This window comes from Protopterus annectens, chromosome 5.part1, assembly GCF_019279795.1.
Source record: "Protopterus annectens isolate FY-2018-M chromosome 5.part1, PAN1.0, whole genome shotgun sequence".
Classification (NCBI taxonomy): Eukaryota; Metazoa; Chordata; order Ceratodontiformes; family Protopteridae; genus Protopterus; species Protopterus annectens.
The window spans coordinates 391,547,343-391,572,342 of NC_056736.1; the positions used below are offsets into that span (position 1 = coordinate 391,547,343).

General features: G+C 44.4%; 1 protein-coding gene across 2 annotated transcripts in view; it reads right to left on the reverse strand.

Annotated features, from left to right (window-relative positions):
* Positions 1 to 25,000, reverse strand: part of RBBP7 (RB binding protein 7, chromatin remodeling factor) — a 917,024-nt gene that overhangs the window by 597,268 nt on the left and 294,756 nt on the right. For both annotated transcript variants that reach the window (XM_044073050.1, XM_044073051.1), the window contains exon 6: positions 9,453 to 9,613. In XM_044073050.1, coding sequence (XP_043928985.1) covers positions 9,453 to 9,613 — 161 coding nt within the window. The remainder of the gene's footprint in view (positions 1 to 9,452; positions 9,614 to 25,000) is intronic.

Below are 25,000 nucleotides of genomic sequence, written 5' to 3' on the forward strand. Positions count from 1 at the left end.
AATGGGTCAGTCCGCACTTGCGAACTGCTTCTGCTTAGAACTGCAGCAAGAAAGACTGATTAAAATGGCGTCTGCTGCATGTTTTATACCCCTGACGACCTGACGTCATGGAAGAGGAGACCGCAACCGATGCAGGACCCAAGACTGTTATTCAGGCCGACTGAGGGCAACCTGCCAGCAGATTACCCAAATGTAATGACTGCAACAGTGAAACACAAAGAACATCTGTGGTGGTGTCTGTCTTTACCAATAGTTGTCCTGGAAGAAAGTGGTCTTTGAAGGCTGTCGGGGAATTCTGTACAGCTAACATTTCTTTTTGGTCGATATGCAGGTGCATCTGTCTAGGGTTCCATTTGCCCTGAATGCACTGCCCTGCCAAGTGAGCCCCCCATGCATAGTCTGATGGTCTCAAGGTTTGGTTGGCAAAGGGCAGAATGAAAGGGAGCCCCTTGTTGTGGTAGCAGGCCTCTGCCCACCAAAGGAACTGTCTTTATACAAGGAATGATAGGAATCATTGATTCCAGGTCCTGAGAACGGTGACACCATAGGCTTTTTAGATACCATTGTAGTTTCCTCATATGCATTCTTGCATATGAAATTAGTAGAATGCAAGAGGCCATGAACCCCAGGGCTTGCTGAATTTTCCTTGCAGATAAGCTGGGTCTTTGTGGCCAATAGTTTGAAGTAGGTTGTCAAACTGGTTTCTCTGGAATGAGGAAAGCCATCTGGGAAGTTGTGTTCAAGCTTGCTCCCAGGAATACAATCTGTTGGCAGGGTACTACGTGAGATTTCTTTTCGTTTATGGTGTACCTCAGTGAGGCTAGAAGTTTCTTTACGAATGTCAGATGTTTTAATAGCAAGTCCTGGCTTTCTGACTGAATCAGACAATCGTCCAAGTATGGGTATACTGAATATTTCTCTGCCTGCAAAATGCAATGGCTGGAGCTGGACACAGTGAATACCCTAGCCGCAGTAGATAAGCCAAACGGAAGTGCAGAGAACTGCCCTGAAGCGTAGGTATTTCCTGCAAGATTCCCTTATTGGAATGTGCAGGTAAGCTTCCTTTAAGTCTAAGGTTGCCAACCAGGCACCTTTGCCTAGCATAGGAAGCAGCTGTTGAAGTGTTAGCATTTTGAATTTTGGGATTACCAGAAAGGTGTTTAGAATAGAGAGGTGCAGTATAGGATGCCAGGAGCTGTCTTTTCTGGGTACCAGGAAAAGTCTAATAAAAACCTTGTCCCCTTTGTTCTGCTGGGACAGGTTGAATAGCCCTGATACTTAGTAGAGAGAGAACCTGCTGTTGGGCCTCTGCCCATTGATTTTGGGGTAGGTCTGGCCAACCGTTTGGGGTTGGTGGGGTGTGGAAGTGGAATCTGTATCCTTGGGAAACTATACTCAAAACCCATTTGTCCTAGGTAATGAGTTCCCAGTTTTTGCATGCAGGGCGAGCTTTCCTCCTAAGGGAGCAGGCAGTTGAGTAGGGCTTGGAGGGGTTAAGATGAAGTCATTGTGCCATTTTTCCTTGGGGGGGTGGTTTACTACTCCCTGCTTTGGAAATGGGAGCCCTCCACTGCTTAGGCCTGTGCGTAGCCTGAAACTATAACCTAGGTGGTCTGCTGTTCCTGGGTTTGGACTGAAGGCCTGGAAGAGACTGGAAAGGACCAATTCTTTGAAGGTCAATGCCTACTAAATCTGAGAGGCTGTACTTGCAGGAAATCTTTAACAGTTTGCATAGATTTAGCTTCTTCCTCCATCCTTTTGAGGACGACTTCTGCTTTGTTGCCAACCAGGTGGTCTTGGTTTAAGGGAGCATCCAGTAATTTAGCTTTAACATGATCTGGCAAGCTTTGCTCCTTAAGCCAAGCATGCCTTCCAAGTATTAGACCCACTGACAGCAGCCCTGCAAGATGCTTAGAGTCAAAACCACATTGCAAAGTATGTCCAACAACAGCACCAAGTATGAGGCGACCAGGCTCACTTGAATTATCCAGAATACTCAGTGTATAAAAACAAAGATCTTTTATTCACATAAATCCAACAGGTTAGCTCTTTACGTAGTGCTTCCTCAGACCTTGAAAATTAAAATGCTACAGTTGCACTCTAAATACTGCAACAGACAAGGGTGAGACCTTCACTTAACCATTTAAAGGGAAACAACTTCATTTTCTAGATAGGATGAGATATGAGTTTGTGCCCATGCCTCCCTTTGGAGTCCATGACATTTATGGATAGTGAAATATGTACATTTATGTTCAGTCTAGAAATTGTTTTGAAGGATGTATATATCCTTTGATTGCTCTGAAATTTTACATTTATTTTTTATATATAGGTAGAATGGCTAATATGTGAGCCGATTCACTCTGAAAATTTTAGGTAGAATAGTTTTAATTTTGAATGTATGCTCAATGACATGTGCAGCGTTTCACTTAAGGTTTTGATTATGCATTATGTCTGTTATGGCAGTTTTTTAGTGTCAATGCTTAGGGATAAAGTACGTATATTTATTGTTTTATATTGTGTTATCTGGCAGAAGGTAGAAAATGAAGTTGTTTCTCTTTAAATGGTTAAATGAAGGTCTCGCCCTTGACTGTTGCAGTATTTAAAGTGTGCAACTGTAGCATTTGAATTTTCAAGGTCTGAGGAAGCAATACGTGAAAGTGCTAACCTGTTGGATTTATGTGAATAAAAGATCTTTGTTTTTATACACTCTGAGTATTCTGGATAATTCAAGTGAGCCTGGTCGCCTCATACGTGTTGTTGCTGGACTTACTATTTTCTTCATTTTCCGTGGTGAGGCGTTAAATCTGTTGTAAGTACTTGGCAATGTAAATCAAACAACAAAGTATGTTTACCAACTTGTTCTTCAGAATGCATTAAATCCTGTAATTCTGTGGGTTCAGCAGTCTGGAATCAACATAATTTTCTGTTTAAGCAGTTGTATAATATGCTGCTGGTACTTTAACATATCAAACTGGCAATTTAGAGCCCTAATGGCCAAATTAGCAGAAGTGTATACCTTCTTACCTAATCTGTCCAAGGCTTTAGAATCTCTATCAGAAGTGGTAGGATTTTTGGCAGCAGTAGCCTTAATGTCCTTAGGTCCTTGGGAAACTGTGTCCGGATCCGCAGTAGGATTCTTGAAGAGGAACTTGAGAGTCAGGTACTCTAATACCCGTCAAGTTTTCTGGGAGCTGGAGGTAAGTGTCTGGGGAAAGGCTAGATTCCAAGAAGGCATCATCTACAATGTCCAGAACAGGAGGGATAGCTAAAGGCCTGTGTTGAGGAAGTAGTAAGAATTCACCAAGCCTCTTTTTGAAGTCAGAGTAATCCTGGCTTTCCCAGCGGAAATGCTCCCCAAGAGTGTGCAACGTTTCACCAAAAGAAAAATCTTCTGGAGGGGAAGCAGAGGGAATGGAATCCTCTGCAACAGAATCCTCATAGGTAGATAAGGGCAAATCCTGGTAATCAGAAAGAAAAGAAATATCGGATTCCTGATCAGAAGGAAAATCAGTTCTAGGTCTAAGAGGAGGAAGGCTGGCTTCCCCCAATTAAGGTAATAAGGTCTTCAGCCATTCTAAGCATTTGTTTTTAGGCATATGGGCCTGAGCATGCGGTTTGGATGTCTGCTTTCTAGGCGTGGTGCGAGTTTTACGCCTGGATGAAGAAGATGGCGTCTGTTTAAAATGCAAGTCCGTAGGCCTGAATACACCCTCAGAAGTGGTGCCTGCTCAGCGGCTGCAGACCCATCCAAGGTAGAAACATCCACAGGTTCCATTGTCGAAGAAGCATCTTGCGGCATAGCACACTCCGAATGGGTCTCAGTAGAGGCCTGTGAATCTGAAGTAGCAGCTATCAGGGGCTGCGAAAGTACATGACTGAGTACAGTCAGACTGGCAACTAGCTTAACGGAAGCGTTGTTGGCAGTTTCGGACCTATGCGGTCTGTCTTTATCCTTATGTTTTTTCGGAATATCTGTAGTCGGATGGCTTAACGAAGGCATTTCGGAGTACGGATACAGAGTAGCAAAATAATTTGCTGCGATAGCCAGACGACGAATATTTTGGGGGTTGAACACAGCACAAAACCCACCGGGAGGGATGTCTTGGTCTGGGCCTAAGCAGGGAATGCATTACAAATTAAAATCTTTGAGGTATTTGCTTTCCACAGGTAAGACAATGGTTAACTTTTACTGACATCGGTTGGAGCAAGAAAAAAAGATCCCCAAAGGGGTACTTATCCTTTTTTTGAAGACTTCTGTTCCGAAACTTGAAAATGAAAATTTCACGAGTCGGCCAACCGGCACTTGCGAACTGCTTCGGGCACCGCACAGCAAGAAAGACTGACGTAATGGCATCGGCTGCATGCTTTATACCCCTGACATCATGGAAGAAGACAGCATCTGATGCAGGAATCCAAGACTCTGGTATTCAGGCTGGCTGAGAGCTACCTGCAGGCAAGTAAACCAAATGTGATGACTGCAACAGTGAAACACGAACATCTCAACTGCTTAGATCTCGGCATTCCCTGGTACTGCCGTCTAGGGGGTCTGCTTCCCCTGGGTCTGGAGTGAGCCGGAAAGTACCAGAGGGGCAATGCCTACTCAACCTCAGACTTTTTTTTTTTTTTTTTTTTACAGGTCCAGCCTCCAACTGTCGGCATAGATTCTCTTCTGCCTTGGTGCCAAACAAATTCTTTGTTCAATGGTGCGTCTACTAGTTTTGATTTGACATGGTCTGGCAAGGTCGCCTTCTAAAGACAGAACCAATGACTGCTGCCCTGCAAGATGCTTCTAGGGAGTCCAACGCCACATTGCAAGGTGTGCTTAGTAACTCGGTTTGCAGAATGCATTAGTTCTTGTAATTCTTTATTTTCTGAACAAGGAGGAAAGGATGATATTTTTTGTTTGAAGAGTTCCATGGTATGCTACTATTTCAGCATGTGGAACTGAGACTTTAGTGCTCCAATAGCGAGAGTTGCAGAGATGTATACTTTTTTACCCCATCTGTCTAAAGCTAGAGAATCCCTGTCTGAGGGGGGTGGGATTCTTAGCTGAGGTTGTTTAATTCCTTTAGGTCCTTCGGAGATTACCTCTGGGTCAGCAGTAGGATTTTTGAAAAGGAATTTGAGAGTCAGGGACTCTGCAGTACCAGTCAGGTTTCGTAGGAGAAGGAGGAAGGGTGTCAAGAGTCAAACTGGATTCCATAAAAACATCATCCACAACATCCAGGACAGGAGGAATGGCTAAAGGTCTGTGCTGTAGTAAATCTAAGAATTTGCCGAGTCTCTTTTTCGACTGAGGATAGTCATGACATTTCCATTGGAAATGCTCCCTTAAAGCATGTAGGGTTTTACCAAATTAAAAATCCTTGGGTGGAGAGGCAGAAGGAATGGATTCCTCTGCATCAGAGTTCTCATAAGCAGAGAGGGGTTGCACGTCTTCATATTCAGAAGCATCAGTCATCAGACTCCTGTTCCGATAAAACTACTGGGGACAAGTCTCTTTTGGAAGGGGTAAGCCTGGCTTCCCCCAATAAACATAAGGTGTTCCGACATTTTAAAGCATTTGAGATTGAGGCATGGAAGCAGGTGCCTGTGCTTGGGTCAGTTTTTTGGGTGTAGATCGTACCCTGGGCCTTAGAAACTGTTTGTGTCGAGTATCGGTAGTGCGAAGAACTTCCTCGGAAGCCGGTGCCTGCTCAGCAGCTCCAGAACCATCCAAGGTACAGACATCAACAGGATTCTTAGTCGAAGAGTCTCGGGGCATACCTGACTCCGAAAGGGTCTCTGTAGCTACCTGCGAATCCACAGAAGCAGGCATCAGGGGCTGCGAAAGAGCTTCACCGAGGACCAGAGAACTGACTACGTGCAGAAGCATCATCTGCAGTTTTGGACCTGTGCGGTCTCTTTATCTTTACATTTTTTTTGGAAGATCGGCAGTCAGATGGCTTACCGAAGCCACATCGGAATTAGAGAACTATAAGCGAAAATATCTGCCTACAATAAGGGCCCGACGATGTATAGTTCTGGTGCTGAACAAAGCACAAAAGCGACAGCAAGGGACGTTGTGGTCTGGGCCTAAACAGATGACGCAGTAAGAATGGAAGTCTCGGTGTGGTATTTGCTTTCCACAGGCAAGACAACTGTTGACTTTCTGACATCGGTTAGAGCAAGAAGAAAGGATCCCTAATGGGGTACTTAGCTTTAGAAGACTTCAACTTCAATTCAGAAATGAAAACTCAGCTAGCGGCCGACCGGCAGTCATGCGAACTGCTTCGGGCTCCTCAGCAAGAAAGACTGATGTAATGGCATTGGCTGCCTGATTTCATATCACTGACTACCTGATGTCAGTCCTGGAGCAACAGCAACCGATGCAGAAATAACAAGCCTCTGGTATTCAGGCCAACCGAGGGCTACCCCTGGCAGGATAACCCAAGTATGATGACTGCAACAGTGAAAGACGAAGAACATCGAAGAGTTCTCTACAAAGATCTTTCTCTTTGTGGCTGTAGCAATGACAACTGCGTCCACAGAAGGACATTTACTCCAAACTGACCTGCATTTGGGGGACCAATACCTTGTCTAGTTGACAATGGATCAGTTTCACCATATCAGGTTCGCTCCAAATTCTCCTAGATAAGAGGTCTACGAGAGCACCTGGAGATGGAACCACCCAAGAAATGGATGGGCTCACACCAACGGCTTCAGTAAAGAGACTCATCACATAAGGGGTTCCCCGAGATGCAACCATCCATCGTCACAGTAATTCCAATAAATTACCAAAAGAAACTTCTTCACAGGAGAAAATAAGGGATCTTTCATCGAAGTCCAAATCCTTACTGTGAGGCTTCTCTGAGGACTACTTCTGCCTGCACTGACTCTTCTAAGGTACCTTGGCAGAGGAACAAAGAAGAAACCAGGAGCCCCTGAGCTGGGTCTGGCTGAAGGTCAATGGCACAGGATATCCCATGACAATCTCATAACATAGGCCAGAGCAGGATGAGAGGATTGGGATGAATCCAACAAGGGAGCAGAGGAACCAGTTGCTGAGCAAGAGAATCTTTTTACAAAATCGAATGCAGACACCAAAAATAAAATGGCTAGCCACAGGTGCCTTCAGGTCCAAGAACCCTAAAGATTCCCCCATACCAGCCAATGACCCAGTCAAACCTGACATCGGGACTGGAGCTGAGCAATCTATGGCTGAGGAACTGAGGGGCATGGATGGCTCCATAAACTTCGGGGTTGAATCAACACCTACCCTCCATCCTGATGCCACTGCTACACAAGGTGCTCTGCTCTATGAAATCTGGGTGCAGTATATCAAGGAAGGATTCCGGCCTAATGGCAGTCAGGCTGTAGACCCAGACCAATGAGTAGAATGAACTGCTGGAATCAGTCACATGTGACGAGATTGCTCAGTAGATTCAGCCTGAATTGAAGGAACAGGGTCCTCAGCCCTCTGAGAAAAGGGGGTGGGAACTGATCCCCAAATCCATCGGGGCCTTTACAAAGGTTGATGTGATCTGATCCAAGTCTGTTTCTACTTGATGCTCTCAGAAGAGCTATCAGACACTGCAAAGGGGACCTCGTGGGTCTTAACAGGAGAGGCTCAGATCCTGTAGGGGGATGTCTCAGGAGAACACAGACTCTGGTGTAAAGGCCATGAATGAGGAGTTGATCCAACTCAATGCTGAAGCCGCTGTTAAGAAGGGGCTGGGTACTTCAGTAGGAACTGAAGAATTTGGGTCCAAGTCAGACGCCAATAAAGTGGAGACCACAACAGAGGCAACACTGATTCAGACACTTTAAGGCCTTTGAAAACTCTGGCTTTCTTGAAAGGGCCAAATGGATCAGACAGCTAATGGCCACAAGGAGTGCCTTTTCTTGTCTCATACTTTCAAATTCTCTCCATCATATTTTTCTATTACTGTTCGTCTTTCTCTGCAAATTTTAGAAGAGATGAGGAAGATGCCACAGCAGGTAGCAACTCATCACCAATTTGGCCCAGTGATCAGCTAAGGCCTTAGACTGTCAGGCTTGCATGGTTCTTTGGGTCAAAGTTCAAAAGACAGGTGCCAAGACAGTAGACACATTTGTCACGTGTATCCTGGAGGTCAGCTGGTGCCCACACCACACACATTTCCTGAATCCCAAAGTCTTGGCCATGGGAACAATTCAAAAAGGAAGGGACCAACCAGCAGTTTTTTCCCTTAGTCTGTTAGTTGTACTTTACAAAGTATAGGACAGGGTGCAATAACACATTAAGTTGAGCAAAAATACTCTAAAGAAGAAAACCCCAAAGGAGGAGGAGATGATTTTTATCAGAAGAGAAGACATAACAATTGGGATGCCCACCAAAAGGGCAGGGCAAAAGTTTACACAGAAATAGTGGACACTAACCAAAGAATGACAACCCCTAACTATCCTGCAAATAAAGGAAGTAAAGGCAGGCTGTAAAGTGCCAGAAATAGAAACTTGCAGACTAATCTTTATAGTGTCTTGTCGAGCAAGACTGTCACCAGAAGCTGCAAATTGGATCTTGGGAGCTGCAAGCAAGGCACTGAGAGAGAAGAGACAGAGATATGGAGTATGAAGACTCTAAGGTTGCCAGCAGTTTGATACAAATAGCCAAAGGTGGAGTCAGACAATGGATAGGATTTACACAGGTATACATAGAGTAAAACTCCCCTATAAGTCACGTCAGTCTATAAAAAATAATTTTTCTATCATAAACATAAAATTTACAATAAAGTTTTACTCAAAAATAAGTGGAAGGTTTTGCCAGCAGGGTACATAATCTGCCCAACCTTGAAAGACCACTATCTGACCATCACTTCCACTAAGACAGCAGAGGGAGTGCAATTCAGTGGCAAAGTTCTGAAACTTTTGGTGTCCCAACTGCTCTCTGTGGCTCTGCTTGAACCACTAGGGGCTGTGTATGGTAGGCGCCCCTGAAGCTTTAGAAAGCTAGCCAGTGTCATACCCTGGACATGATATAAACCAAATTAGATTAGGCTAAGTTAAGCAATGCTGATCAGCAAATTCTCTACCTTAAAGCCAGATATACAGCATTCTTTCACAGTAGCACACATGCGTCTAGCTAAGTTGCTCAATAAGATTTACTACCAGTGAACATATTCCTCAAAACTTTATCCATCTAGGTTTCAAACAATTTCAACCCCCTCCTCCAAAAAAAAAAAAAAAAAAAAGTTACACATTTATAAATGTTATGTTACCATCTAAAAGTATGAAAATAGAACATAGCAGCCCACTAAAAAGTGGGCAACTGTCCATTCAACAGTACTCCCTTCAAAATGTTCATGCGACCCCACAAACACAAAGTTTAATGAAAAAGTTCATAAACAGTTTCCTCCGCTCTTCAATTCATCAAAACCTCTCTGGTCTCAATTGCTAGATGACCCAATATCAATTAATGAGGACATAAAACTTACATCATCAACTTCTGGTCATCAGCAACAGATCCAAACAACGATTCATGAAGTAGATGCCAAGCAACATCTTCAACAACAGCAGAGTGCCCAGTGAAAATTGCTTTGGCATCAACAACTCTACCTTCTTTGGGGCCTGCACTTATATCCCAGAGACAGATGGTCTGTGGAGAAAAATCAGAAAGACCCATTAAAAAGTAACTATAAAGAGCAAAAACTTGAAAATCAACAGGAACTGATGAACACCAATAAGCTCACACAAGTCTCCCTGGTCTAAAAACAGCAATGAAATGGGATACAACAGAAACAAAACATTCTTGAAAAAATAAGCAGAAGAAATGCAGAGCCAGTTTATGGGCCAGAATTTACTGGTACTAAAATAAACCAACTTGAAAGCAAAAAATGACAGCATTAGCTTAATACAGAACCATGATTTTAGGCAGAGCTTATGTGAGCTAGACCATAGGCCTTGGAGTTTTGACACTCCCATACAAGATTTTCTTAAACAATGAACCTAACTCGGCATCCATAAGATGAGGCTGGCAATCTAGAAGTGAATATTAGCTATACTGTAAAAGATGTCAAAATCACTGACTTCTAAAGCTACAAATGCCAAGCTATAAAATTTCAGATATGTTCACCACACTATGCTTGCTAGCTACAATTAAATCCACTACTGGAATGTACAATATTGTGCTAATGCCACAACTGTTCATCTTGGCAGCAGAAAGGTTTCATAAAATAAAGCAGGTCAAGGAAATTGGTTATAAGCAGTAAATGTCAGATGCGTTGCTCATGACCACAGATTTGCACCTACAGTAAAAGGCTGCAGCATACAAACTGGGAAAGTGAAACAGCAACTGTTTAACATGGAAGGGAATTCATTACCATGCAATAAGAGTTCTGGGAGACTGCAAATAGCTTCTTTAGTGAAGGACCTGCAGTGGTATCAAACGAACATCACTAAATATGAAATTTACGCCATTAGAGTTTTCTCTCATCAGCTTCACTACTGTAGCTATAAGAAAATGCTCAGTTTTCAAATACTAATGCTCAACCATAGTACAGAAGCCACCTCTACATTCAAATACCTAGGATTGTGGCTTGAGCACACTCCTTCATTTCTACTCAGGGTTGCCCCAATTTGGACTCCAACTACAGCAACAATTGGCAAAAGAGTTTTTTCAGCTAGAATATGGACTACCCATTTTGCATCTGCCTCCACAAAACACACCACCATACTTCTGACAATGTACAACAGCATCTGCAGATTTGCTAAAACTCATCACTCTAACACCATTCACTGTTAACACCCTATAAAAAGCTAAATGGTTATCCATAAAACAAAGGTGCCAACCAGCACTTCTAGGATCCCAGTTCTACAAACTTCTCCAGCTTCAGAAATTTACTCCCCTTGCAGCTAAACAGCATGAAAAAAAAAGCTCCTCATACAGAGACTACTCACACCCCACACAGACTTTCATATTAACCCTAGACCCTAAACTCCATAGTACTGCACATGCACTCTCCTCTTCGACAAGCTCTCCCCATCAACCTGAAGGAACATGTACTATAAATTCAGAAAGCAACTAAAACACCTTTTTATCCAAGCCAAATGCTCATGTTTCAACATAGGAACAATGTGTGCGCTAGGTGATGCATCTCATCTCCTTTCTATTTCTCTCAACTCTCAGAATTAAATAAGGCTGACCTTTAGAAACCAATATAAAACACTGTGCACTGCATTCTGCTTGTTCACTATTGCGTACATACTTTTTTAATGCAACTAATCTTAAAAAGTTACATACTTACCATAACGTTCCATCTGTGTTGTCCAATTTCATTCATCCTTGACTGATGGGTTTGGATCTGAGACATCGGATCAAACTCAGCCGCTGTAAAAGCTTGTGGCAACTTGAAATTCTCTAGCTTCTCCATTACCCATAATGCACCATCCCATTACCACAGATCTTGTTCGCAAGCTACAAAAGACAGACCTACTCTTATAACTTTATATATCAGATAGAGAGCAAGGAAATGCCACACCTGGAGCGGTTAATGTTCATAAGATATAATGAATTTGTTAGATCAGCTCACTCCTCTAAAATAAACCTAAAAAGGGTTGGGAGTAGAGGAAAAATGAAAATGGACAACACAGATGGAACATTATGGTAAGTACGCAACTTCTTTATCTCAAGTCAATTTTCATTCCATCCTTGACTGATGGGACAGAGTCCCCAGCTGCCTAGAACCATGGAAGGACTCAAGGAAGGTTATTACTGAGCTGAAAGTTGCCCTACTTCTGGACACCAGGTCCAACGTATGAGAGATGAAGGTGTAAGGGGAAGCCAAGTTGCTGCTGAACAAAGGTCATCCATGGAAGTTCTTGAGTGAAAAACAGAGGGGGTAGCTACAAGCTCTGGTTGAATGAGCGAGTACCTTGTATGGCAAAGTTATACCAGATTTGTTGTAAATTAAGGTGATACAGTCAGTAAGCCATTTAAAAAGAAGTTGTGTACTTACCATAACGTTCCATGTTTGTAGTCCATCTCGCCTACATTCTTGCTGGATGGGTTCAGAGCAGATATTCGGCTCCGACTCGGCAGATACTAAAGCTTGAGAGCTTTTACTGGCTCGAGGCTAACCTCTATCCCATGGTGCCTCACGGCAATTCCCCAGATCTTGTTTGCAAGAAAGTACCCAATAGTTATGAAACTATCATAAACTGTGTAAATACAGAAAAAACATTGTGTAACATTATCCATGTCAGGTGGACAATAACTACAACCAGGTCAGACAGCATAAGTATAGTCCACCAGATCCTCCAGGAACAGGAAGGGGGCAGGAGGGAGGGATGCAAGAATGTAGGCAAGATGGACTACAAACATGGAATGTTATGGCAAGTACATAACTTCTTTATGTTATGTAGTCCTATCTCGCTGTAATTCTTGCTGGATGGGTCAGCGTCCCTACCACCTTTATCCCGGGTGGCTCAAGTGAAGAGACTCCAGCACAGTGGACCCAAAGGATGACCTGTCCCGGGAGGCCAAATCCAATTTGTAATGAGTGACAAATGTATGTGGTCTTGTCCAAGTAGCTGCTGCACAAATAGTACCAATTGGGAACCTAGATCTAAAGGCACATGAAGTAGATACGGCCCTTGTAGAGTGGCCTTTTACTTTGTTGGGTAACTGTTTGCCAGCAGTCTGATAAGCAAAGGAAATGCAATCTGAAAGCCATTTTGAAAGGGTAACTTTAGAATCAGGCAAGCCTTTATGTCTGAAAAGGAAACAAATTGATCTGATTTTCTGAATTTAGTTCTGTGTAGGTAAAACCTGAGGATTCTGTGAACGTCTAATTGGTGTACGCTGTATTCAGATTTATTACAATGATTTGGAAAAAACATTAGTAGCTCAATAGTAGTGTTAAGATTGTGCTCTGAGCATACCTTGGGAAGAAAGGAAGGGTTTGTCCTGAGTGAGACTCTATCCTTGTGGAAAACAATGCAAGGAGGTTGAATAGTAAGAGCTTGCAGTTCTGAGACTCTCCTAGCAGAGGTTATGGTGAAGAATAATGTTTTCCAAGACAATAATTTCAGATCCGATGAAGAGGGATCAAAGGCTGGAGAAATGTGAGAACCAAGTTTAGGTCCCAGGGTTCTGGTGGTTATTTGATTGGAGGACTGAGAGCTCCCCTCAAAAAGAAAAGAGTGGGACATGATGGGATTTCCAATGAAGCCAAAATGGTAATTAGAAATGGCAACCAACTGAACTCTGACTGTAGCGGCTGCAGCTCCTTCATGAAAAATGGAAGCAAGGAAGGACAAAATAGACTCTATAGGAGCTGTATAGGGATCTAAGCATTGGTTTACAGCCCAAATCGAGCTGGAGTATAACGTCCGACTGGAAGACTTGTGGGAAGAGATCAGAATGTGTTTGACTGAAGGTGAGAGGGAAACGCACCTGGCTATTCGTGGATCTGGAGCAGCCATGCTGTCAATTTTAGGGTGTGGATGGTCAGATGGAACTGCCCCGATTGATGAATCAGGTGGGTCTGGAGATGGTCCCAGAATCCATGGTTCCTCCAAAAGGTAGGGCCACAGGAAAGGAAACCATACTTGATGAGGCCAGTAAGGAGCAATGAGTATCAGGGTACTCCAACTGTTTTGCTTTCTTATTACCTTCGGGATGAGAGGAAAAGGTGAGAAGGCATAAAGACATCCCAGGGGCCAATCGTGAATTAAAGCATCCTTGGGTGACATCCCCGGATAGGGAATTAGGGCAAAGCAGCTGCTGCATTTGGTGTTCAGGTGTGTGGCGAATAGGACGCAGCAAGGCTGGCCCCATCTGTGAAAGATCTCTTGCGCAACTTCTACAGTCAGGGACCACTCGTGAGGCATCAGAATTGCTCAACTGAGTGTTTGCTATCGCACTGGATTTCCCCGGGATGCGTGTTGCTACCAGAAAGCATTGAGTGTCCATCGTCCATTTCCAAACTCTTAAGGCCTTTCGGCAAAGCAGATAAGATTTGGTTCCCCCTTGCTTATGTACCACACGACAGACATGTCTGACTGAATCACAATTGTCCCGGTGGGACGAGAGCTGGGAAGTGCTTGCAACATATACAGCACTGCATCTCCAGAACATGGATGTGCAAGTGGTTCTGCCAAGTACATTGGACTGTCATCCCCAGATAATGTCCCCCCCCCCCCCAATCTGGGAAGCGTCAGTGGCCAAAACTGCCTTCTCTTGGGGCGGAAGAAGTGGATGACCTAAGAGAAGTTGTTCTGTATGCAACTACCAGGTCAGATCCTTCTTGCAGGTGTTTGTGATAAGAAACTGATGAGACAAGGGAAGATCCTGCATTGACTATTGGGTAAATAGTAGCCACTGAAGTACTCGTGTGCAGATGGGCTAGAGGAACTAATAGAATGGAGGAAGCCATAGTCCCTAGAACTTGAAAGACTACCCTGGCCTGAACTTTGTGACTGCTTAGCAAGGATATGACGATTGCATAGTGATTCTACTCTTTCTGGTGTAGTCTTGCTGACATGATGGTAGAGTCTATTTCTGAGCCTAAGAATACAATGTGCTGCGCAGGAGATGAGACTGATTTTTTTAGGTTGACTGTGATGCCTAAACTGGTGCACAAGGATAAAGTCTTGTCCCTAGTTCTGATGAGTTGATGCTTGGTGGTAGCAGTGAGGAGCCAGTCATCTAGGTACGGAAACACCTGGAATCCTTGACATCTCAGATGATCTCCAGTCCCCTGTCTTTCTTGAAAACTAGAATCAAGAGCAAGTTCTGGATCATATTTGCTCTGTGGGGACTTCTTGGACGACTCTTTGTTGCAACAAAGAGATGACCTCCGATGTTGCACGGTCTAGCTGAATGGTTGGCATGTCTGGTAGAGACCAGTTTACTGGGGGATCGGAAACAAAGGGGATCAGATAACCTCTGGATATTATGGTCTGTACCACACCATCTTGTGAAATGTTTAGCCAGGTGCTTGGGTACAGCGACAGACAATCCCCGACTGCTTCCAGAGACAGTCAGGCCAACCCCTCAGGGGCGATGGAAGGGACGATCAGAGAAGGTTTCTCTATCTCCCTGGTGTTGCGGACCTCCTCTGCCGGAAGGGTGGCGTCTTCCATTATATAACCTCCTCCTCTGCCTCTAATTGAGGGTTGACCTTGTGCCCGAGGGAAACCTTTTTGGGATTTACGGAACCACATTTTTCCTCCCATATTACCCTTGGGATAAGGTCTAGACAGGAGGGAGGGACAGCATATAAGGATTTCCCCTTCCTGCTCTCACCTGGTCATGGTCTCTTTCACCTGAGGTCCAAAAAGAGATGAACCATCAAAGGGGACATTGGTGAAGGAAGACAAAGGATTCCGTGAAGTTACAAAGATGCATCCAAGAATGTCTCCGGAGAGAGATTCCTGCTGTGGCTGCCCTACTTGCTCAGTCTGCTGCATACGATATTAGCCTCATGGAGGAGTTGGCTATCGACGTAAGGATGGAGAGCTGTGCAGAAACCTTATCCATGGATCTCAGAGCTACTGAACCCTGAAGGGCATCTCCCAACTCCTTCAGGAGATCCCTCTGAAGTCAAGTGAAATGGGTAAGGTAATTCAGCGTTCTTAGAGTAAATGCTGCTGAAGAGAAGGTATGCCCATACCCATCCATCGTCCTGGACTCCTTGTTAGGAGGATGGATATTAGAAGATGTTTCGGACAACTTCTTGGTGGCCACTGCTACCACCATAGCATCAACGGGAACTCTTTGGTAAGAAAGGACTTATTTTCCAGTGCAGTCATGAATTTATTTGGCCTCCTCAGGATGGGCTCTACTATGTCTGGGGAGGTCCAGGCTTTCCAAGATATGACCCCTAAGCGCTGATCATAAGGTGGTGTCACCCAGGATGTGGAAGGTCGGGAACCAAAGGCCTCAAGATACACTGATTCGTCCTCAGTAGGGTTAGAGGTCTTCCAGTCACCCCCTGTCTAAGGATTTCTAGGATGTCAGAAAAAAAGAGACAGATAGTCTCAGAGGAGGATCTAGGAGACCCTTCCAATTCCTCCAAATCAGTGTCAGAAGTGAGACACAGGTGAGTCAACATGCTTCCTCTTTCAAAGTCTCTTCCGAGGGAGCTCTCCAGTGGGATAATCTGGGAATGTCTCTGAAGAGGGGGCACCTCCAATGGAGGCTGCTTGTGTGTCTGGTTCCCTACGCTGTGGGGGTGGCAGGAGAGAAGACGGTGCTGCCTGTTACTGGTGGGACATGGGTTCCAAAGGTATGGCTTTTGCAGAGGATAAAGCCTTCTCTATTGCTTCAAAAGCCCCCCCCCCGCTCCGAAGACCTGTGCTCAGAGGAGACGGATGGTCGGCTCCAAGGAAGGGGGAATGGCTCCGAAACAGATGGGGGAACCAAGCTGAGTCGAACCGAGGCACTGAGAGGGAGGGTCGGTTCCGAAGAAAACCCAGGGTGACTATCCCCCTCTGAGTGAACTCGAGCATCGGCTCCCAGATCCCTCTGCTACAGACTGAGCCGCTGAGGACAAAGTAATCGGTTCTGAGGAAGCAGGGAGGATCCCCGGAACAGACAGATTCAACACTGAAGAACCTGAAATGATTGGCTCAGACAGCGAAGCAGTCAGAGGAAGAGCAGTGGTTTGCAAAAGGGTCGGCTTCGAAGCCTTTGGGTCCGGAGGGGACAATTTTTTTGCCAGAGCTGGATCAGAAAGCAACCTCTTCACCCGCTTGATGTCCTCATCTGAGTGTGTCCTGGAGGATCGGGTGGAGACAGATCTCCTCTCCAGAATAGGAGATCTCAAAGTAGGGGAGACAGGGTCAATTGTCTCCATACTGAAGGAGAGACAGACAGTATTGATAGAGAAGAAGCTGAAACGGAGCCAGAGCTCCTTGGCTCTGACTCTTTGGACTTTTTCGATGGCTCCGAAACTGCAGCCGAAAATTTACGTTTTGAAGTCTTAGGAGCTGTCTGACCAAGTTCCAGTTGTACCTGGGAGGAACTGGTCAAATGACCCCTAGCAATCAGTTTATGTGTTCTCTTGTTCAAGACCCTGGTAATGAAGGCATGGCAAAAGGAACAGGGCTCTTGCAAGTGAGCTTCACCTAAGCAGTACACACTACTGTGACAGTCAAAGACATCTTTTGTGAACATCTATAAAAATTTTTAAACCCCGAAGGGCGATGGTCCTTATGCTCCCCTGTCCTTTTCCTTAGACATGCTAACAGGAACAAACTATTATCTAGCTATAAAGAAGACAATACTAACTATTCTAAAACTAATGAGGTAACAATTCCAACAAGAACAGTAAAGATAGAAAGGAAGATTCTATTGTTTATTATAAAACTTTTTTTTTTTTTATTTAAAAAAGGAGACACAGGGAGGAAAGGCCCTCTAACTTAAATGGGCAACTACAGCCCTCTAACTGAAATAGGCCATACAATCCTATGGGGGAAAAATAGGGGTGAAACACTCAAATCGCACAATAACGCTATTAACTATAAAGATGTAAAGGATGAAGAAAAAAAGGTGGAGAAAGGACAAGATTTAGTAAATAAATCTACTACTTAGCCAATGAGCCAGTAAGGAGAAAACCTGGAAGCTTTCGCGGCAAACGAGATCGGGGAATTGCCGTGAGGCACAATGGGATATGGGTTAGCCTCGAGCCAGTAAAAGCCCTTGAGCTTTAGTATCGGCAGAGTCAGAGCTGAAGGTTTTTAGATACAGGTGAGCCCAATTTAAGATCAGCAAAGTATGCAAACAACTGATAAACCATTCTGATATCTTCTGTTCTGTGTAGACAGAAATGTAATTGCTGCACATCTACCAAATGTAACAAGTATTCTCCTTTGTTGGAATAATTCAGTAAAAAGACTGGTAGACTGATGTATTGATTAATTACTGCTCAATATCCGTGGTTTGGCTTCTGCTACATACCTACGATCAACTGCATAACTAGCTGAGTTAAGTACAAACTTGCAGTGTTAAAGATTGTACTGCATTTTATTTTTTTGTGCATTTGTTTAATTGAATAGTGTGGTCTGTCTCTAGTTATTTTTTTCTATTTGTTTCATAGAATACTGTGGCCTCTCTCAGTCTCTGCAATTAGTTTCCCGCTCGCCCTCTCCCTGTTCTTCTAGTATTAATCTAGGTGGCTTTGGAATTGCCCTCCCCTCCTATAAATTTGTGTTTGAACACTCCTCCTGGGTCAATCATTTGCTCACTCAATCGAGTACAGTCAGATCATATTTTGACTTCAGACACTCCTACCAGTCCCATCTGTTAAGCTCTATTCCAGTCTAGTGTCACTAGCTCATTCTACCTAATACAGAGAAAACATCTGTGAAGGGCAAGCCACTTAGGTCCCTAATTTTTAATTATCTTCCATTTCTCCTTTCCAAAAAAAAAAAATTTTTTCTAAGCTTTTCTTGCCTTTCCTGTAACTAGTCTAGTCCAGATACAGATTTGCCGTAATCAAGACTGCTTGTAAGCTTCTGAGCCCCCAAAGCCTTTCTGTGTTGGAGGGAAGCCTTCTAGCTTAATCAGTGGGAGTGGTAAGCACTAGGTAGCCTATCTACCACAAGATCCAGGTACAAGATTCTTAGTTTTAGCACTTGAATTTGCTTATTTGTGCTTAGCACTTGTTCAAAACTTGTTAGCACTAAAGCTACAAATTACTACAGCACTCAACCTTCCTCTTTAGAGGAAAGCTTTTGTACTTACTTTCCTCACTTGCTTAGAAAAAAAACACAGCTCTTCTACTCAACTTTCCTCACTTGTCTAGAGAAAAGTAGTTTTTTATTCAGGCATGTCCAAGGGTCAGCTCCCAGTGTTCTCCTATCTATCCGATAAATTTAGTCATCTTGAGGCAATGTAGCAATTGTCTCGTGTACAGACAACCCTCTCCTCCTACCACCCAGCACCACAACTTGTGAGAGATGCACTTCTCTAGCCAAACCGAAGGTAAAACTCTCTCCAAGACTGAACTTGACAGTCAAGAGGAGAAGGTAAACACTTGCACCACACCCCACTCATCACATAGTCCCAAGTAAAGCTACACCACCAAAATCCACACACAAAAAAAAAGAAAACATTTGCAGAGGCTCTCAATAATAATCTGCTCAAGCAACAAAGACCTCCAAAGCAAAAACACAAGCACCCTCCACCCCCAACACGACCCAAATGACACAGCCCATGCCAAATAAGGCAAACCAAACACAACACACTAGTCAAAGGTGACTTTGTCCATGTTGGTGTGAACGACCAGAGATGTACCTCCCTGGACTACAAGGAGAGAGACATGGAAGAGCTCTCAGATCTTGTAGCCCAGGCAGGTATGACCCTAGCCCTGAGTAGCATCCTTCTAACGATCAGAATGATACCGCAGTACAAGGAGAAAATGACTGACTTCAACAATTGGCTAAGCTTCTGGTATCATTCCAAGGGGATCCAGTATCAGTCTACCTGGGACGACATGGTCGACAGACCACGAAGCTTTGCCAGAGATGGCTTGCACCTACCACCCCTGGGATTCTGGATACTGGCTAAGGCTCTTGCCGCCTCTATAATGCCTTTTTTAGGCAAGGTTCAAATGACAAATTCACCACCATAACAGGAACAGGCAAGCAAAAACTGAGGGTAATGCTACTCAATGCTAGAAGTCTAAATCTCAAAATGCACTCACTCTAGGCACTCGAAATGGAGAACACGGATATCTGTGCAGTGACGGAGACCTGGTTCAAGGCTCTACAGAGCACCACTGCATTACCAGGCTATAACTCATACCACACTTTTCGGCCATCTACCCGGACCAGAACACCAAAGGCAGAGGTTTGTCCATATTCATTAAGGATATCCACACCTCCAGGCTAGTTGCGCAGCATAATGCACCCCCATCCGAGACTTCCCGCGCTTTGGAACCAGATTTCCATCTACATTAGGCAGAGCTCCTCACCAACACTCAAGAGAAACCTTGACGAGTGGATGGGAAACAGTAAGTTTACCCTGGGGATCACTTCAGTGGCTCGGCTGGACAGAGGCACAGGGAACTAATCTTGTGGGGGGGGGGGGTGGCGAAAGCAAACACATTATGGCTAGGCTTATAAATTGCCTTTGGGCAGATAGCCTAGTACCTACCTATGAAGTTATCCAAGTGCAACCAACTCTGGGCAAAACTGCAATCCAAATTGTAGCTTGCTATAAATGCCCCACCATGCTCGAGGATTCCCACTTCTCTTTTCTTGATATACTGGAAAACTTTAGGGTTCAACCAAGCACCCTAATAATGGGCGATTTCATCTACACCACCATTAAATGGGAAAAATACTCATGTACCAACTCCTTCGCTCAACGCTTTCTGGAATTCATAAATTCCAATGCCCTGGATCAACTTATCCACACACCCACCAGGGGCAACAATATCCTAGACCTAGTCATTACCAACATGAGTGACTGGTGCTCCCACAACTGAGATCAAACTCCTCGTTGGCTAGATAAGACCATAGGCTAATAACCCTAGATATCAGAATCCAGCCCCCACCCACCACTTAAGGAAAACACGGTAATAAAGTTCTACAAAGCCAACTTCATGCTCAAGACAAAACAAAACTGGCGAACTTCATGACACCCATGCAGATGGACAATACAGTTACAACAACTGAATTCTACACAGATGCACTCTAAGCACTTACGAGGGCATGGATCGTGCTATCCCAAACAGACCAAGACACTAACCTCCAAAAAAGGAAGCCAATCTGGTGGACCCTGCCATAAACAAACTCTACAACAGAAGGAAGAAACTGTTGCAAAGGAGAGTAAAATCCCATGAGTGGAGGAGCTCCCTGGTCAGCCTCAGTAAGAAGCTGTGATCCCTTATAAGATCCTCCAAAGCTAGCAACGATAAAAATTGCCACCGATTCTAAGGGCAACCACAAAGCATTCTATAGCTATGTCAAGAATCTCAATGGCAACACCCAGATCATTTCTGAGTTGCAGCACAAAAATTACAGAACCAACTGATATTGCCAACATTCTGGCAGATGGGTTCAGTGTTAACTTTACCCCCCTCTCAACCCCTAAAGGGCCCATATCTATAAAGAAAGAATGCAGAGTCCCTGTAATCACATCTATGCAAGTAAAAACTGCACTCTGTAAACTACACGAACTTCAGAACGAACTAGCTCCCCCACCTAAGCACCCTGTTCAATCAGTCTCACTTCAAGCTTCGTGCCCACTGAATGGAGCACAGCAACAGTTATCCCACTCCACAAAGAGGGAGCCACCACTGATCCTGGGAACTATTGTCCAATTAGCCTGAAAAGCAGGGTCTGCAAGGCCATAGAACATATCATGGAACTCAAAGACATTGGTAACCTCCAAACTCTGGACCCCAACCAGTTCGGGTTTGTGAAAGGCAGATAATGCCTTCTGAACCTGATCATCTTTTTTGAGGCAGTCACCAAAGCTGTAGACTAGGGTAAGGTGGTTCACACAGTCTGTCTTGACCCCACCAAGGCTTTCAACACCATCCCCCATTCTGGAATTATAGCTAAACTCACTAAACTAGGTATAAATCCCTACGTCACAAGATGGGTTGCTAACTGGCTCACTGACAGAACCCACACTGTTAAAAGTTGCAGACCCCAAATCAGACTTCAAACCAGTGACAAGTGAAGTACCACAGGGTTCATTCCTGGGACCTCTCCCGTTTCGTATCTAAAGTACAGGCTAACACAGAAGGCCTCTGGCTAACTAAGTTCACAGATGACTGCAAACTAGGAGTCATAGTAGAGTCCGCAAATGATGTGGACATCCTACAGAAGGGCCTCACTGAGACAGATGCCTGGTGTCAGAGGCATGGCCTCGTGCTCAATGCCACAAAGTGCATAGTCATCCCCTTTGCCAAAATCTCTGTACCCATGAACTACCACAAACGGCAGTCTACTTAATGCCAAATGTGTGATGAGACCTTGGGACACAGGTGGACAGTGGTCTCTCCTTTGATAATCATGGCAGTCAGGAAATCCTGTGTGGCACACAATCACAAAATCGTTCTCATCCAGAAAAAAAGAAGTCATTGTTTCCCTCTACTTGGCACTCAGACCCATTATAGAGTACAACGCCCCTTTTGGAATATACCTCACAAGACATCTGCAGTAGCTGGAAAGGCCACAGAAGTACCTCACACAGGATTACTGGCCTCAAATAGATATCCTATACTAGCAGTCTCAAAACACTCAGCTTTACTCTGTAGCATATCGCCTACTCTGAGGAGATCTCTGCCTAACATATAAAGCTATGTTAAACCCAGAGCTGTTGAACATGTTACACTTAAAGAAATCCCAATCCCTACGAGCGACAGGCTCTAGGTACCTAAACCTGGTCACCACAATAAACAGGACATGCTGAAGGGATAGATTCCCATCCCAGAGACTTCCTATGCTCTGGAACAAGCTATCCATCTAGGTCAAGCAAAGTTCATTAGCACTCATGAAAAATCTTGAGGAGTGGATGGGAAATAGTACATACACCCCGGAGATCACTTCTGTGGCTCTCCTTGACAAAGGCACAATAAATTAACTTTCTTGGGTGGCATAAGCCAGGGAACCTTGTTGGCTAGGCTTACTTAGACCCTTGGGTCGATAGCCTAGTACCTACCTATGAACCTATTAAAGTTGGTGTGTGATACTACCTTGAGCAAAAAGGATGCATTAGTTTTGTAAGGAGAGACTGTCCTTATGGAAAATGAGATAAAAATGAGATAAGGAGGTTTCACCAACAATACTTATTTCCAAAATTCGTCTAGCAGAAGTGATGGCAACTAATAAGTTCTTCCAAGACAGAAATTTAAAGTCCCAATCATAGGCAGAATCAAAGGTGGAAGAATCAAGGACTGCAGTAACAGATTCAGATCCCATGGTAGTGTGGGAAAGGAGGTTTGAAAAGAATTGTGCTGTGTAAGAATACTTTACGTACCTCATGAAAGCCTAGTGAACAGCCATTGAAACCAATGTGGAAATTAGAAAATTGCTGCCAACTGGACTTTCACTGTTGAAGTGGCTCCTTGGCTGAAAAGTAGCAGCAAAAATTCCAATACATAACTGAGGCTGAGAAAGGGTCTACATGCTCTTGAACAGCCCAGTGTACAACACTCTCCCACTTAATAGCATAAAGCTTCCTAGCCGATGGCTTAAAGGAAGACCAGATGTTATGAATAGGGGAAGAGAACATTGATTGCCTGGCCATTACTGGAATTAGAGAAACCAAGCTGTTAGCCTGAGGTCTGAGAGACCCTGTCGGATGAGACAGGAGATCCTGAGCTAGGCCCAGAAACCAGAGTCGGTGAATTAAACGAAGCCACAAGGGAAACCAAATCTGTCAAGGCCAAAGGGGGACAATGAGAATGACCTTGGTCTTCAACCTGGCAGCTCTCTGAACTGCAGGATATGCGTAAAATAATCCGGAGGCCAATCATGGAGAAAAGTATCCCTCAGTGATACCACCCATGGGGGGGGGGATTAGGGCAAAATAGTTGCTCCACTTTTTAGGGGAGATGCAAAGAGATCACAGCAAGGCTGTCTCCACTTATAGAAAATTAGTTCCACAACTTTCTGGTTGAGACACCATTCATGAGGAAACAGAATACACCAGCTAAGCTCGTCTGCTAGCATGCTGGACTTCCCTGGAACACCAGTTGCTAAGAGAAAGTGGTTGAAAGATTGTCCATTGCCACACTGGTGCTTCTAAACACGGGGGATACGATCTGGTTCCTTCTTGTTTGCTGACGTACCAAACCACTCAAATATTGTCTGTTGGTACTGCAATCACTCTCGACAGGAGAGCATCCTGAAAGGCTTGTAATGCTAAAAGCACTGCTCTCAACTCCAGTATGCGCATATGCAAACTGGCCTCTTTGGGGGACTACATGCCTTGGACTCTTTCCCAGGTAATGCCTTCCCCACCCAACCTTGGAAGCATCTGGGGTCACTATGGCCTTGGGCTGCGAGGGAACAAATGGACGGTGCTGTAGCAGTTCTGACTGGATACACCACATCAGACGTTTATTGCAAAATCTGGTTAATTCGCACTTATGCGGATAAGGGTAAATGAAGTAACGACCACCAAGATGCCAGCATCTACTGAAGAAACCTCATGCAAAACCCAGCTAGCGAACAAGGGTTATCGCTGCCACCATTGATCCTGGAGCTTGCAGAACTAGGCAAGCCAAGATTGTAGCACTGCAAAGTATCTTGCTGATTTGTGACCTTAAAGTTTGAAGTCTGGAAAAGGGGAATGGAGGCTATTGTTGACTTATTGAGTAGCGCTCCTATGAATTCTAGAATTTGAGTTGGCTCTAGATTTGACTTCTTGAAACTTATGGTTATTCCTAACCTTGTACAAATGTGGATGACATCTCTTGCCAAGATGAGTTGATGCCTGGTCGGAGCAGTAATGAGCCAATCGTCTAAGTATAGAAACGTATCGAATCCTTGCAGTCTCAAATGAGCTACCACTGCCACGCATTTGAACAGTGGAGGGTGTGGTGAGACCAAAGTGCAGTGCTTCGAACTGATAAGTGACCGGCTCCTAGCCAAAAGTGCAAGAATTCCCTGGATTTGTATTTTAAGATCATACGCATCCTGGAGATTTGAGCACATCCAATCATCCTTTTCCAAAAAATTGGAACGGATTGAACCATGACCATCCAAAGCATTCCTTCGAACAAATCTGCTCAGGCTGCCAACATCCAGAACTGGTCTCCAGTCCCCGGTTTCTTTGGCACTAAAAAATCTCAAGTTCAAGACCCTTTCTGATTTGGGGGGACTTCTGGGATGACTTTTGTTTAGTAGCTTTTGTACTGGAATGGCTGCTTGATCCCTCTGACTGGGTGGATCATCAGGGATTTTCCTGGAATTAGGAGGAAGGGAAAATGGAAATGTATATCTTCTGGATTCAATCCTCTGTACCAAAGTATCTTATTTCTAGCCAGGCACTCCAGTGCAGGTACAAATAATCCCA